At 40.6% G+C, this 15,813-nt stretch overlaps 1 protein-coding gene across 4 annotated transcripts in view; it reads left to right on the top strand.

Annotated features, from left to right (window-relative positions):
• The window catches only part of PDE8A (phosphodiesterase 8A), a 161,106-nt gene extending 152,439 nt beyond the window's left edge, over positions 1 to 8,667 (top strand). For all 4 annotated transcript variants that reach the window (XM_033190914.1, XM_033190915.1, XM_033190916.1 and 1 more), the window contains 2 exons: positions 6,098 to 6,227; positions 7,334 to 8,667. In XM_033190914.1, the coding sequence (XP_033046805.1) occupies positions 6,098 to 6,227; positions 7,334 to 7,440 (237 nt within the window). In that variant the 3' untranslated portion in view covers positions 7,441 to 8,667. The remainder of the gene's footprint in view (positions 1 to 6,097; positions 6,228 to 7,333) is intronic.
• Positions 8,668 to 15,813: the final 7,146 nt, after the last annotated feature.

Below are 15,813 nucleotides of genomic sequence, written 5' to 3'. Positions count from 1 at the left end.
TTACCAATGTCATTGGACACAGCTCAGTATACAAAAGTGAGTTGTATTTTATGTACTAGCAACCAGCAATTGGAAAATGAAACCAAAAGCCCAGTCCCATTTACAGTAGAAAATAAAATTAAAAAATTAAAATTAGGAAAAAATTTAGGCTGGGCGCGGTGGCTCAAGCCTATAATCCCAGCACTTTGGGAGGCCGAGACGGGCGGATCACGAGGTCAGGAGATCGAGACCATCCTGGCTAACACGGTGAAACCCCGTCTCTACTAAAAAAATACAAAAAACTAGCCGGGCGACGTAGCGGGCGCCTGTAGTCCCAGCTACTCGGGAGACGTGAACCCGGGAGGCGGAGCTTGCAGTGAGCTGAGATCCGGCCACTGCACTCCAGCCTGGGCGACAGAGCGAGACTTCGTCTCAAAAAAAAAAGGAAAAAAATTTAATAAATAATGACCAGAACTTTACAGTGAAAACCATAAAACATTGCTGAAAAATTTAATGAACACTTGAATAAACAGTGAGACGTATCATGTTCACATACTGGAAGGCTCAGTGCCTACATTCACTTCTACCCAAGTTGGTTTTTTCAGTTCAATGCAATCCCAATCAAAATCTCAGCAGACTTTTTTTTCTGTAGAAATCGACAGACTGTTTCTAAATTAAATATGAAAATGAGAAGGACCTTGAATAAGCAAAGCAAACTTAAAAAATAAAAAGTTGGAAGGTATGCCCTGTTTGGCTTCAAAACTTAAAATAATCAAGACAGTGTGGTGCTGGCATGATGATAACAAGTACAACCATGGGACAGAATAGAAATCCAAGAAACTGATCACATTTATATGATCAGTGGCTAATGTGAAATTTTTTCAGCAAGTGGTATTAGGATAATTGGATAGTCCTATGCAATAAAAAAAAAAAAAGAACCACAGCTCCTATCTCATACCATAGAGAAATTCATAGACCTACATACAATAGCTAAAACCATAAAGCTTTGAGAGAGAAACATACCAGAATATCCACAGTGACGAAAGTGGACAAAGATTTCTTAGATGCAGAAAGCACCAGCCAGCCAGGTGCAGTGGCTTATACATGTAATCTCAGCACTTTGGGAGGCCAAGGTGGGAGGATTACTTGAGTCCAGGAGTTTGAGACTCAGCCTCGGCAAGACAATGAGACCTCATCTCTAGAAAAAAAATTTTTTTTAATTAGTTGCCTGTGGTGGTGGTGTGTGGTAGTGGCACATGCCTGTGGTCCCAGCTGCAGGAGGATTGCTTGAGCCTAGGAGGTTGAGGCTGCAGTGAGTCATGATTGTACACTGCACTCCAACCTGGGTGACAGAGCAAGACTGTGTCTTAATAAAAAGAGCAACAACCATAAAAAGAAAATTTGATAAATTAGACTTCTTCAAAATTTACAAAGTTTGCTCATTCAAACACACCTAAGAAAATGTGCAGGCAAGCCATACTGGAGGAAAATATTTACAAATTATATTAGAAAGGACTGTATCCACAGATATATAAAGAATTATATTTGAAAGGACTGTATCCATATAAAGAACTGTAACTCAGTAATAAAAGATAAACCACCCAGTTTATTATGGGCAAGTATTTGTCCAGACACTGCTCCAAAGAAGTTATTATGAAAGACCAATAAGCATATGAAAAAGTGCTGAACATCATTAGTCATCTGGGAAATTCAAATTAAAACCACAGTGAAATACCACTATACACCCAATGGGATGGCTAAAAATGGGAAAGGCTGACAACACTAAATGTTGAAGATGCAACTGGAATGCATGCATCTGTGATAGATGCATAGAATGCTACAGCCACTTTGGGAAGCAGTTCAGCAGTTCCTTTTTTCTTCCTTTTTTATGGTAAAATATAGTGTTTTAGATCTGCGTTTTCTTCCCTTCATTCTCTTCATGTGGTATATCACACTGATTGATCTTCATGTGCAGAACCAATCTTGCATTTCAGGAGTAAATTCCACATAGTCATTGTGTATAATCCTTTAATATGCTGCTGAGTTTGGATTGCTAGTATTTTATTAAGGATTTCTGCATCAGTATTTACAGGGGATATTGGTCTGCAATTTTCTTGTAGTGTCTTTGTCTGGCTTTGTTATTAGGATAAGCTGGCCTCATGGAATGAGTTAGGAAGTACTTCCTTCCTTTTCAATTTTTCTGGAAGAGTTTAAGAAGGATTGATATTAATTCCTCTCAAAATGTTTGGTAGAATTTAACCAGTGAAACCATCCTTTTTGGGGAGGTTTTTGATTACTGATTCAATCTCCTTGCTAGTCATTGGTCTATTCAGATTCTGTTTATGATTCAGTCCTGGTAGGTTGCATATTTCCAGGAATTTATTCATTATGTTGGCATACAATTGTTCATGGTACTCTCTTACAATCCTTTTTATTTCTGTGAAACCTGGAGTCATGTTCCCACTTTCATTCTGATTTTAGTAATCTGGGTCTTGTCTTTTTTTCTTAGTCCATCTAGCCAAAGATTTGTCAGTCTTGTTGATCTTTCCAAAAAATTATCTTTTGGTTTTGTTGATTTTTCTGTATTGGTTTTTCTGTTTTCTGTGTACCTCTGTTCTTTATTATTCTCTTCCTTTTGCTAGCTTTAGGTTTAGTTTATTCTTTCTATAGTTCCATAACATGTTAAGTTAGGTTGTTGATTTAAAATCTTGTAGACATTTACAGCTGTTAATTTCCCCCTTATCACTGTTTTTGCTGCATCTAATAACTTTTGGCATAGTGTGCTTCATTTTCATTTGTCTCCAAGTATTTTCTAATTTCCCTTATGATTTCTTCTTTGATCCCTTGGTTAAGAGTATATTAGTCCACTTGCATTGCTATAAAGGAATACCTCAGGCTTGGTAATTTATAAAGAGAAGTTTATTTTGGCTCATGGTTCTGCAGGCTGTACAAGCATGGAACTAATATCTGCTTAGCTTCTGGTGACGGCCTTAGGAAGCTTATGATCATAGCAAAGGGGGAAGCAGATATATCACATGGTAAGAGAGCAGGGGGAATTGCCACACTCTTAAACAGATTACCTGTAAACTCAGAGCAAGATCTCTCATTACCATGGGGAGGGCACTAAGCCATTCATGAAGGATCTGCCCTCATGACCCAAATACATCCCACCAGACCCCACCTCCAGCACTGGGGATTATTTTTCAACATGTGATTTGAAGGGGACAGACATCCAAACCATATCAAAGCATATGCTATTTAATTTCCATATACTTGTGAGTTTCCCGGTTTTTCTTCCATTATTGAGTTTTGGTTTCATTTCACTGTTACTAGAAAAGGCACTTTGTATGACTTTACCTTTTAAAATATATACTGTTTGTGGCCTATCATATGTTATATCCTGGAGAATGTTCCATTTGCACTTGAGAAAAGTATATTCTACTGTTGTTGGGTGGATGTTCTATACATTCTGTTAGGTCCACTTGGCCTAGATCATTGTTCAAACTCTATTGTCTCATTGTTCTGTTCATTATAAAAGTGTAGTATTGAAGTCTCCAAGCATTATTTTAGAAGTATCTGTTTCTTCCTTCAGTTCCATAAATGTTTGCTTCATATATTTTGGAACTCTGGTATTTGGTGCTTATGCTTATAATCGTTATATCTTCCTGATGAATTGACCCTTTTATTAATGTCCTTCCAGGCTGGAGTGCAGTGGCACAATCTTGGCTGACTGCAACCTCTGCCTCCCAAGTTCAAGCAATTCTCCTGCCCCAGCCTCCTGAGTAGCTGGGATTACAGGCACGTACCACCATGCCTAGCTAATTTTTGTATTTTTAATAGAGGCAGGGTTTCATGTTGGTCAGGCTGGTCTTGAACTCCTGACCTCAGGTGATCTGCTTGCCTCAGCCTCCGAATGTGCTGGGATTACATACAGGCCTGAGCCACCGCGCTTGGCCTGTAACAGTTTTTGACATAAAGTTTGTCTCTTAGGATACTCACCCCAGCTCTCTTTTGGGTATTATTTTCATGAGATATCTTTTTCCATCCTTTCATTTTCAACTTATGTATGTGTTGAGAGCTAAAGTGATTCTCTTGTAGATAGAATGTAATTGGATCGTGTGTTCTTATCCATTCTGCCAGTCTGTGGCTTTTGAGTTGAATCTATTTACATTTAAAATAATTTCTGATAGGGAAAGACTTTTGCTACTTTGTTAGTTTTCTATATGTCTTACAGTTTTTTTGTCCCTCTTCCTCCATTACTGCCTCCTGTTGTGCTTATTTGATATTTTGTAATGGCACATTTTGATTCCCTTTTTCTATAGATAGTTTCATTGTGGATACCACAGAGATTGCCTAGGACAACCTAAAGTTAACAACAATTAGTTTTAAATTGATATCAACTTAACGTTAATTGCATACACGAACTCCTATATAGCTCTACCACCCCACTCCGTTTTATAAATGTCACAGATAATATCTTTATACATTATATGCCCATTAACATTTAAAATTATTTTGTATGCGTTTTTAAAAGTAAAGTTACAAACCAAAATTGTAATAATGCTGCTTTTTATATTTTCCCATGTATTTACCATTATCAGAGATCTTTATATCAAGTTTACAGTCTAGCTTCCTTTTATTTCAACCTAAAGGATTTCCTTTAGCATTTTTTGTAGGTCAGGTCTAATGGTAATGAATTCCCTTGGCTTATGTTTATCTAGGAATGTCTTAATTCCTCCCTCTTTTTTGAAGGACAGTTTGCCAGAATCAGAATTTTCAGTTGACAGTTTTTTGTCTTTTAGCACTTATATATACAATTTCACTGCCTTCTGGCCTTCAAGGTTTCTGCTGAGAAATGAGCAGATCATCTTATTATTTCCTATATATGATGAGTCTCTTTTCTTTTACTGGTTTCGAGATCCTCTGTCTTTTGACTGTTTGGTTATAGTGTGTCTCAGATTGATCTCTGTGGGTTTATCCTACTTGGAGTTTATTTAGTTTCTTGGATTTGTAGATTCATATCTTTCCCAAAGTATGGCAATTTTTGGCCAAGATTTTTTCAAATATGGGGTCTTACTATATTGCCCAAGCTGGTCTTGAACTTCTGGGTTCAAATAATCTCTGTCCTTTTCTCCTCCTCTTCTTTTTGCTGGACTCATAAGATGTGTATTGGTCCATTTGATGGTTTCCCATCAGTTCATTAGGTTTTATTCACTTTCTTCGTTCTTTTTTCTTTCTTCTGTCTGCCCAAATCTGATGCTGAACCCGTAGTGAAGTTTGTTTTTTTTGTATTTTTCAACCTTCGAATTTGAGATGGAGTTTTTGCTCTGTCACCCAAGCTGGAATGCAGTGGTGCCATCTTGGCTCACTGCAACCTCCGCCTCTTGGGTTTAAGTGATTCTCCTGCCTCAGCCTCCCAAGTAGCTGGGATTACAGGTGCCCACCACCATGCCCAGCTGAGACGAGGTTTCACCATGCTGGTCAGGCTGGTCTCAAACTCTTGACCTCAGGTGATCCCACCTCAGCTTCCCAAAATGCTAGGATTACAGGTGTGAGCCACCGTGCCTGACCTGTTAGGTTACTTTTCATAATTTCTTTCTTTGCTGATATTCTCACTGTGGTGTTCACCTGTCATTTCCTATAGTTCCTGGTCTGTGTGTGTGGTTTTTTTGTTTTGTTTTTTTAGGTCTTTGGGCATATTCCAGAACACTTCCAGTGTTTCCTGAGCAGCTGGCCTCAGCCTTGGCCCAAATAAACTCTGTATGTTAATTTTGCCTCAGTTTCTTTAGGTCAGTAGGAACAACAGAGCAGTGGCTGACTACACAAAATGTTTGGGATCTTACCTGAGGAGCTTCTGCAAGGAGGCTTCCAGATGTTTAAAGTTTGGCTTGAGTTGGGGTGTCCTCAGACCCCGCTGACATGGAGTAGTCCTCATTCTGAGAACAACTTGGTATCTATTATGAGACGTGGTTTGGCTGGGTGAGGTGGCGATTGGCTTCTCACTGTGACAAGCCACCTTAGGCTGCCAGGAGAAGCTCTCCGTGGGGGAGAGGCTGCCCCTAGGTGGAGTGGAACCAGGTGCTGGGATCTCCTGATCATGGCGTTTTCTGCTTTGCAGACTGATGAAGAGAAGCAGCAGGACTTACCTGTGGTGATGCCAGTTTTTGACAGAAATACCTGCAGCATCCCCAAATCCCAAATCTCTTTCATTGATTACTTCATCACAGACATGTTTGATGCTTGGGATGGTAAGAAATCTTCCTTAAAATAGCATATTTTCCTCTAAATAATAGGGAACCACTATGAAGGAGTGCATTTGACTCATTTAGAATATGATTTGGGGCCTGGGCTTTCAAGAACTAGAGAGAAGTGAACCATCACCGAGGGCCCCTGAGGGCTGGGTGTTCTTTCTTAACACTCCCCACAGGCATAGGCATCTTTATGCTTGTTTTATAGATGACAGGATTGAATTTGGGGCCCCACAGCTTGCAGTAGAGCAGCTAGGGTTCAAAACCAATTGTGCTGGCTCCAAAACCCATGGTGTTTCTACAGCAGCCCTTTGCCCTCCAGTATCCCCTGCTTCTTCCAGCCTCACTCAACAAAAGACCAGAAGGACTGGTCTGTCTCTGACTGATGCATGTCACCCTCCTCTAACTTCAGGTGGGGCACAGGAGTCTATCAAAAAAATAGAGAACTGATATTCCATGGTCATCTTTGTCCTGAGGGCTGCACCTTGGAGGAAGGGCTACAGGGCTGATAAATGTCCAGATCCAGTCAGGAAATAAACTCATGTCTCAAGAAGGCCATAGAACAGGGGTAGGCGGCTGGGGAGAAGGACTGAAGCAGTGGAGACAGCTGCGGCTTTGGGGGAACTGCATGCTCTGCAGTTCACTGCCTCTGGGACTGAGACCAGACGTGTGTATCCCCAGGCTGCACGTTCTTCCTGTGGTGCAGGTGGAAGGAGATGCTGGTGTATGTGAAGCATGCGTGAAGGGAGAGCGAGCACACAAGGGCCAGGCCATCAGGTGGGGGGCACACGACATGTTGCTTTCTGACACCCAGGCCCAAAGGTGCTGGTTTAATGGTAATTAAGCAGATTAGCCACCTTCTGTTTTAGTTACCAGCTCAGCAGGTGGTCATAGAGGAGGTGCTGGCATTGAGAATAGGGTCAGCCAACTTCAGTCAGCCACGGCTCGGCTCGTTGAAGCTGCTGGGTGTGTTTGCCCGGGTCTGTTTAGCCTCACGCAGATAGATGTCTGCTCCCATCTGTCACTCTTTAAAATGCTCTTAGTAGAAAGCCTAAAATGTAAACAGAGGCTGTGAAAGGATATCACATTCCCATCTTTCTCTCCAGCCTTTGTAGACCTGCCTGATTTAATGCAGCATCTTGACAACAACTTTAAATACTGGAAAGGACTGGACGAAATGAAGCTGCGAAGCCTCCGACCACCTCCTGAATAGCGGGAGACACCACCCAGAGCCCTGAAGCTTTGTTCCTTTGGTCATTTGGAATTCCTGAGGGCAGCCAGAGTTCCTTGGTCCTTTCAGTATTAGGCAGGACAGCTCCCTGGTCTGCATAGCCTGTGAAAGCCCACGGGGACATCAGTAACCTGCAGCCACCATCCGATGCCATTACTGTCAAGTGAGACTTGGCCACTATAGCCTGGGCCTGCTGCAGGAGCTCTTCAGAAAGGCACATGAAGACCGTGGTTTGCATCAGCTTTCTGATAAAACACAAGGCCTGGAGTGCCCCTGCAAAGGGTATTAATGGATTTCCTGCCAGTGACAGAGCATGTCTATTGCAAACAATTTCTCAGTTCAGCACTTAAGAACAGCTAATGGCAATAGGATCTTTAGCAACTTTTTCACATCATAGAAGGTGCAATCACTCACTTTGGAACACTACTGAGAGTGACTTCTCTTTTAAAATTGAGTAGCAAATGAAAAATTAAAAGAAAATTTGAACTTGATTATTAATATCAATTAAAATGCTTTATTTATTTTATTAAAAGCTCAGTATTTTCTGTGAATTCAAAACCAAAGGCCAACTTCAAATACCATGACCAAATTTACATGATTCATATTCATTATGCATTACTTGGTATACAGACTTATTTTCATAATGCAAATTAATATAAAATGACATTTTTACTGCACTATAGGAATATTCATGTATGTTAAACTTTTCTGATTGAGGCTAATTGGAAAAAGCTGGGGTCTTTTTTCTAAGCACTAAAGAAGGCTGCTTCTACTCTATAGAACCCAGGGCTCTGAAATAGCCCTAGCTGCCTAATGAACTTCACAGGTAACTCCCCAAGGGAAAATTAGACTCTTCTTGGTTTGCAAAGAAAAATTAGGACTTAACACTTTTTTCTAAAATTTTATAATTGAATTCCAAATGTCTATCCTATTTTATACTGTTTCTACAAAATATTCCTTATAAAAACAAAGAACAAAAATGGAATATTTAATGAACTGACATTTTATAACCAACCTGTTTTTATCTGCAGTGGGAATCTTTGATGCCAGAAATTTATGAAGAGGTTCTGTATCTTCACACTTCGAATAAGCATAATACCATAAAAAATGACACTTGACATGTCAATGTGTTTGTCATTTCATTTTAAACTCGTATTTGTGGTTTTTTTCCCAGATAAAAATGAAATTAAACCATTTCTTTTTAAGAAATCATGTTTTATCTTTTTGGAGAATTCTTTGTTTCATAATACTTATAATATTTATTTATTTTTTTAAATAAAGGTCAGGCACAGTGGCTTATGACTGTAATCTCAGCACATTGTAAGCCTAAGAGTTCAAGACCAGCCTGGGCAACATAGCAAGACCTCATCTCTACAAAACATTTAAAAATTAGCCAGGCATAGTGGCATGCACCTGTGATCTCTGCTGCTTAGGAGCTGAGGTGGGAGGACTGCCTGAGCCAAGGAGTTCAGTGCTGCAGTGAGCTATGATCATGCCACTATATTCCATCCTTGGCAACAAAGCAAGACCCTATCTCTAAATAATAAATAATATTCCCTACTTTACAGAAAAGATTGGTAGTTAAATGAGTTTTTCAAGGTCACACAGGGCCATATGAGTATGTTGAGAAGTTCTCAGAATTAACCTTAGTTCACTACCTGGTACCTCTGAATGGGTACTGAGAGATGAGAGGCACACTGGAGAACTGACAGAGGGCTCTCAGAGATGGGTGCTGCGTAACAGGTACCCATTCAGAGATGTCAGGACACTGGAGGGCTGACAGGGCAAGCCCTTTGGGGTCTCTGTTTAAGGAAACAAAGGCTTTGTCCTATGTTAAGACATTTGACCTGGGATGGTAATTGTGAACGAAGTGGGGAAGACAGTTCTGTCCCCTCCCCAGGTGCAAAGGAAAAAGGAAATGAAGCACACGAAGAACTCAACCATCTTGAGACAGACATAGCAGTGTATGCAATATATGGAATTTGCATCACCAAGACTAGTAACAATTATCAAATAATCTGAAAGAGACTTTAAGATGAGTAGGCTTAACATGCTTAAACAGATAAGCAAAAAAGAAACTAAACCAGACCTGGCGTGGTGGCTCACACTTGTAATCCCAGCACTTTGGGAGACCGAGGTGGGTGGATCACGAGGTCAGGAGATCGAGACCATCCTGGCTAACACAGTGAAACCCCATCTCTACTAAAAATGCAAAAAATCAGCCGGGCGTGGTGGTGGCCGCCTGTAGTCCCAGCTACTCTGGAGGCTGAGGCAGGAGAATGGTAGGAACCCAGAAGGCGGGGCTTGCAGTGAGCCGAGATCGCGCCAGCCTGGGCAACAGAGCAAGACTCCGTCTCAAAAAAAAAAAAGAAAAAAACTAAACCAACACAGTTTAAAAATAATGGATTTGACAAAAAACCATATTAATAGGCATTCTAGAGATGATGAATATAGTCATTGAAACAGACAAAAAAACTTCAAAGTCTAGGTGTCACCGAAGACCAGACGTAACTAGAGGGAATTAGTAAATTGGAAGACAATGAAGGCACTCAATTAGAATACAGCACAGAGAGAGAAAAATGGAAAATTTGAAAGATAAAATACAAGAATAAAAAGAAACACTTCCAAATATGTCCAGTTAGGAGATCCAGAAGGGAGAATGGGGAGAGGCACCATCTGGAGGAGGACAGAGTCCTCCAGGATTTGATAGACACAAGTCCACAGATTTAATGGTACATTGAATCCTAAGCAGTATAAATAAAACAGATCCACACAAGTGAAGCTGTAGACCATTGAGCACAAAGAGAAATACTTAAAAGTTGAGAAAAGACAGGCCGGGCATGGTGGCTCACGCCTGTAATCTTAGCACTTTGGGAGGCCGAGGCAGGCAGATCATGAGGTCAGGAGTTTAAGACCAGCCTGGCCAATGTGGTGAAATCCCGTCTCTACTAAAAATAGAAAACTTAACCAGGTGTGGTGGCGGGTGCCTGTAGTCCCAGCTACTCAGGAGGCTGATGCAGGAGAATCGCTTGAACCTGGGAGGAGGAAGTTGTGGTGAGCCAAGATCGCACCATTGCTCTCCAGCCTGGGCAACAAGAGCGAAACTCTGTCTCCAAAAAAAAAAAGAAAGAAAGAAATCACAGGAAAGCAAAGAAGAAGTAAAATGCAACTAATGCAACCAGTAAAAGAAAAATGGAAAAAGAAAATGCATGAGTTAGAAAAGACAGTGGCAGAAATAAGTTTATACACACAATCAACTGTAAAGATCTACATGTTAAAAAAAAAAAAGTAGCATATGGTGAAACCCCGTCTCTACTAAAAATACAAAAATTGGGCGTGGTGGCGTGTGCCTGTAGTTCCAGCTACTCAGGAGACTGAGGCAGGAGAATCGCTTGAACCAGGAAGGTGGAGGTTGCAGTGAGCTGAGATCATGCCACTGCACTCCAGCCTGGATGACACAGCAAGACTCCGTCTCAAAAAAAAAAAAAGGTAGCATATGACAAAAGATATAAACCAAATTCGGTAGCTCAAATCAATGTAAATTTACTGTCTCATGTTTCCTGGGACTATAAGGCTGGAGTCAAGGTGTCAACAGGGTTGGTTCCTCCTGTAGGCCCAGAGAGAGGAACCATCCTGTGTTGCTGACAATCCTTGATGTTCCTTGGCTAGCAGATGCATTGTCCCAATTTCTGCCTCCATCTTCACATTGCCTTCTGTGGGACCTGTGTCTTCCCTTCTACTTATAAAAACACTGGTCCTTGGATTTAGGGTCTATACTAAATCCAGGCTGGTTTCACTTCAAAATCCTTAACCAATTACGTCTGGAAGGACCCTATTTCTACATGGAGTCACATTTTGAGGTTTCAGGGCGAAACTGTTCTACCCATGACCAGATGGTGATATCATGTTCTTGTTTGCTTACTCTGATGAAGCAAGCTGCCATATTGTGAGCTGCCTTGTGAGACATACATGGCAAGGAACTAACGATAGCCTGCAGCGCACAACCAGCAAGGAACTGAATCCTCCCAGCAACCACGTGAGTGAGCTGGAAGTAGATCCTGCCCTAGTCAAGTCTTTAGATGAGACCACTCTCCCAGGAGACACCTTGATTACGGCCTTACAAGAGAATCTGAGCCAGAGGGCCCAGCTAAGCTATACCTGTATTCTTGACACACAGAAACTGAGATAACGAATGTTTTAAATCATTATGTTTTAATGCAATTTGTTGCACAGCAACAAATAAGTAATATATAAACTGTATGGCACTGAAAAAGAACAAAGCAGAGGTACAGATGTTAACTGGGGGAAAGATTAATAACACTGGATGAAAAGGCAAAATTGCACTATGATATAGTTTACGTAAATTTTTTGCATACTTAGTACACTAATGCTCATGTAGAAATTAATAGTAGGAACATTAAAATTCAAATATTCAAGAAGTTTACAAATACTGTGAACTGGCTTATACAATACTGCCTAGCTTCCTGGTGTACACACAGAGTGAAAAGCCTTTCTTCCAAACTCCCTTGCACCCAGGTTTTTATATCTAATTTAGGTTCACTTGTCAGATGGCATTTGTCCAAGACTCTGATTTAGAACTGAGTCATAAATGGAAAAAAGCAAAGGTCCACATTGGGGCATCAATTTTGAATGTCAGAAATGCCATTCTAGACCCAGCAGCTATAATGACAGCTTCCTGGTTGTGGTAGAAACAACAAGGCTTTGGAGCCACAGCAGTAACTTTGGCAGCCCAGCCTGAGGTGTGATTTTAAGGAGACTTTCCAGGAAACACAGTCAAGAGTCTATTTCTTCAGCTCTTGCACTGAATAAATCCCTTCGCTTAAACCAGCTAGAGGAGTTCTCCAGTCTCAAAATTAAGGACTCTGATCAAGACCAGAAGTATATACTCCAACTTGAAAATGGCAGTTACTTATGGAGGCTGGGAAGGGGTCTGGTGCTGGGAAGACCTTCAAAGGGAACTATGTATATTTTCTATTTTTGAAATAATAAAGCAGAGGCAGGGCATGGTGGCTTATGCCTGTAATCCCAGTACTTTTGGAGGCCGAGGCAGGTGGGTCACCTGAGGTCAGGAGTTCAAGACCAGCCTGGCCAATATGGTGAAATCTCGACTCTACTAAAAATACAAAAAAAAAAAAAAAAAAATTAGCTTGGCGTGGTGGTGGGGGCCTGTAATCCCACTTACTTGGGAGATTGAGGTGGGAGAATCACTTGAACCCGGAAGGCAGAGGTAGTGAGCCGAGATCGTGCCACTGCCCTCCAGCCCGGCAACAGAGCGAGACTGTCTCAAAAAAAAAAAAAAAAGGTAGGCACAGCAAAATGTTAACATTTATTAAGTCTGGTGGTGAGTACATTAATTTTTTTAAAGGTAGCTAGGGCCAAGGCAGCTAGGATTTTTTTTTTTTTTTTTTTTTTTTGAGACAGGTCTCTGTTGCCCAGGATGGAGTGCAGTAGCTCAGTCAGGCTCACTGCAGCCTCTACGTCCCAGGCTCAAACAATTCTCCCACCTCATCCTCCTAGAGTAGCTGGGACTACAGGCACATATTTTAAGCAGAAAAAGTAGTATAGAAAACAGAAGCCATATGAAAAAAATTTAAAAATCAACAATAAAAATCAAAATATGTGACAAATCATAATATGTCAAAAGCAAGGAAATGTTTATAATTCATTTTATAAAAGCTTACTTCCATAATACTGATTTTTAAAATGTTTAAGAAAATGAACAGTACGGAAGAAAAAATTTTAAAATGTTATGAACAAAAAGTTTGTAGGAAAAAAGTGTTCTTAAAGTTTATACTAAACTTCACTGATAGTAATCTAAATGCAAATTAGAACCAATTTGAGATATTTTTCGCCTTTAAGATGAGTAAAGAATAAAAAGTTTGATAATACAGTATGTTAATAAGAAGTTGCAGTGGCTCAAGCCTGTAATCCCAGCACTTTGGGAGGCCGAGGCAGGCAGATCATGAGGTCAAGAGTTTGAGACCAGCCTGTCCAACATAGTGAAACCCTGTCTGTACTAAAAATACAAAAATTAGCCAGGTGTGGTGATGGGCACCTATAATCACAGCTACTCCAGAGGCTGAGGCAGGAGAATTGCTTAAGCCCAGGGGGCAGAGGTTGCAGTGAGCCGAGATCGTGCCACTGCACTCCAGCCTGGGTGACAGAGCAAGACTCTGTCTCGGTGCGGGGAGTGGCGGGGGTGAGGCGGGGGAAGAATGTGTGGAAATGACATGGCAGATGAGTATAATTAGTACAACCTAATTACAAATTTGCCAAATCTATCCAAATTGTAAATGTACATGCAGTGTGACCTGGCAATTCTACTTCCAGCATTTTAGCCTAAAGATATTCACACATGGGAAATAATAGTCTACAAAATTATTTATGGCAGCCCTATTTATATTAGTAAAAGATTGAAAACAAAGATTGATGTGGAGATTACAGAACACACTTCTAGGGCTGGGCACCATGGCTCACACTTCGAATTCCAGCACTTTGGGAGGCCAAGGCAGGAAGATCACCTGAGACCAGGAGTTCAAGACTAGCCTGAGAAACATAGTGGGACCCTGTCTCAGCAAAAAATACAAAGATTCGCCAGGCATGATGGCACGCATCTGCAGTCCCAGCTACTCAGGGGGCTGAGGTAAGAGGATCGCTTGAGCCTGGGAAGTCAAGGCTGCAGTGAGTCATGATGGCACCACTGTATTCCAGCCTGGGCAACAGAGTGAGACCCTGTGTCAAAAACAAAAACAAAAAAACACACATAATTAACACATGGGCCAAAGAAGAAACCTCAGGAAATTTTCAAATATTTTAAACTAAATGAAATTAAAACACAGCTTGCCAAAATTTGTGGGATACAGTGAAAGCAGTGTTTAGAGGGAAGATTATAGCATTGAATGTGTATATTAGAAAAGAATACAGTATACAATTAATTATCTAAGCTTCTACCTTAGACAACTGGAAAAAAGAAGAGCAAATGAAATCCAAAATAAACTGAAGAAATAGTAAAAAAAGTAGACCAGAAATAAATGATATTAAAAACAGGAAATAAAGTCAATGAAACAAAAACCTGGTTCTTGGAGAAAACCAACAAAATTGATAAGCCTTTAGCCAGGTTTACTAAGAATAAAAGAAGACACAAATTATTAATATCAGAAACAAAAGAGAGAGTATCACTACAGATCCCATAGACATTAAAAAGATAAAGGAATACTATGAAAAACTCCACACCCACAAATTTGATAACCTACATGAAAAGGACCAATTCGGCCGGGTGTGGTGGCTCATGCCTGTAATCCCAACACTTTGGGAGATCGAGGCAGGTGGATCACTTGAGGTCAGGAGTTCAAGACCAGCCTGGCCAACATGGTAAACCCCTGTCTCTACTCAAAATACAAAAGTTAGCTGGGTGTGGTGGTGGGCACCTACAATCCCAGCTACTCGGAGGCTGAGGCAGGAGAATCGCTTGAACCTGGGAGGCGGAGGTTGCAGTGAGCTGAGATCGCGCCACTGCACTCCACCCTGGGCAGCAGAGTGAGACTCAGTATCAAAAAAAAAAAAAACAAAAAGAAAAGAAAAGGAAAGAAAGAGAGAGAGAGAGAGAAGAAAAGGAAGGAAGGAAGGAGGGAGGGAGGGAGGGAGGAAGGAAGGAAGGAAGGAACCAATTCCTTGAAAGACACTCTACCAAAACTCACAAGAAACAATCTGAATCTGAATATGCCTATATCTATTAAAGAAATAAAATCAATAATAACTTTCCAAAACAGGAAATGCCAGGCTCAAATGGATTTACTTGTGAATTCTGTTAGACATATAAGGAAGAAATGATACCATTTTTTTACAATCTGGTTCAGAAGATCAAAGCAGAAGGGATACTTTATAACTCATTATATGGGGCCAGACTCACCTTAATACACATACCAGACACAGACATGGCAAGGAAATAACAGACCAATATCTCTCATGAACCTAGATACAAAAATCCTCAACCAAATATTAACAAATAGATTCCAGCAATGTGTAAAAAGAATTACACTTGACAACCAGATAGGATTTATCCCAGGTATGAAAAACCCACAGTTATTTTCATACTGAATGGGGAGAAACTAGAATCTTTCTTACCAACAACAAGAGCAACACAAGGAGGTCCCTGTCACCATTCCTTTTCAACACTGGACTGCAGTCCAGTGAAGAGAAAGGATATACGAAATAAGAAGGAAGAAATAAAACTATGTTCACAGATGACATGATTACCTATGTAGAAAAGCCAAAAGAATAAACCTGGAATAGCCATTATGGCAAGGTTGCAGGGTACAATGTTAAAAAAAAAAA

This window comes from Trachypithecus francoisi, unplaced genomic scaffold (assembly GCF_009764315.1).
Source record: "Trachypithecus francoisi isolate TF-2019V2 unplaced genomic scaffold, Tfra_2.0 Lachesis_group3, whole genome shotgun sequence".
NCBI lineage: Eukaryota > Metazoa > Chordata > Mammalia > Primates > Cercopithecidae > Trachypithecus > Trachypithecus francoisi.
The sequence above is the reverse complement of the archived record's forward strand: the minus strand, read 5'-3'. Positions and strand labels throughout refer to the sequence as shown.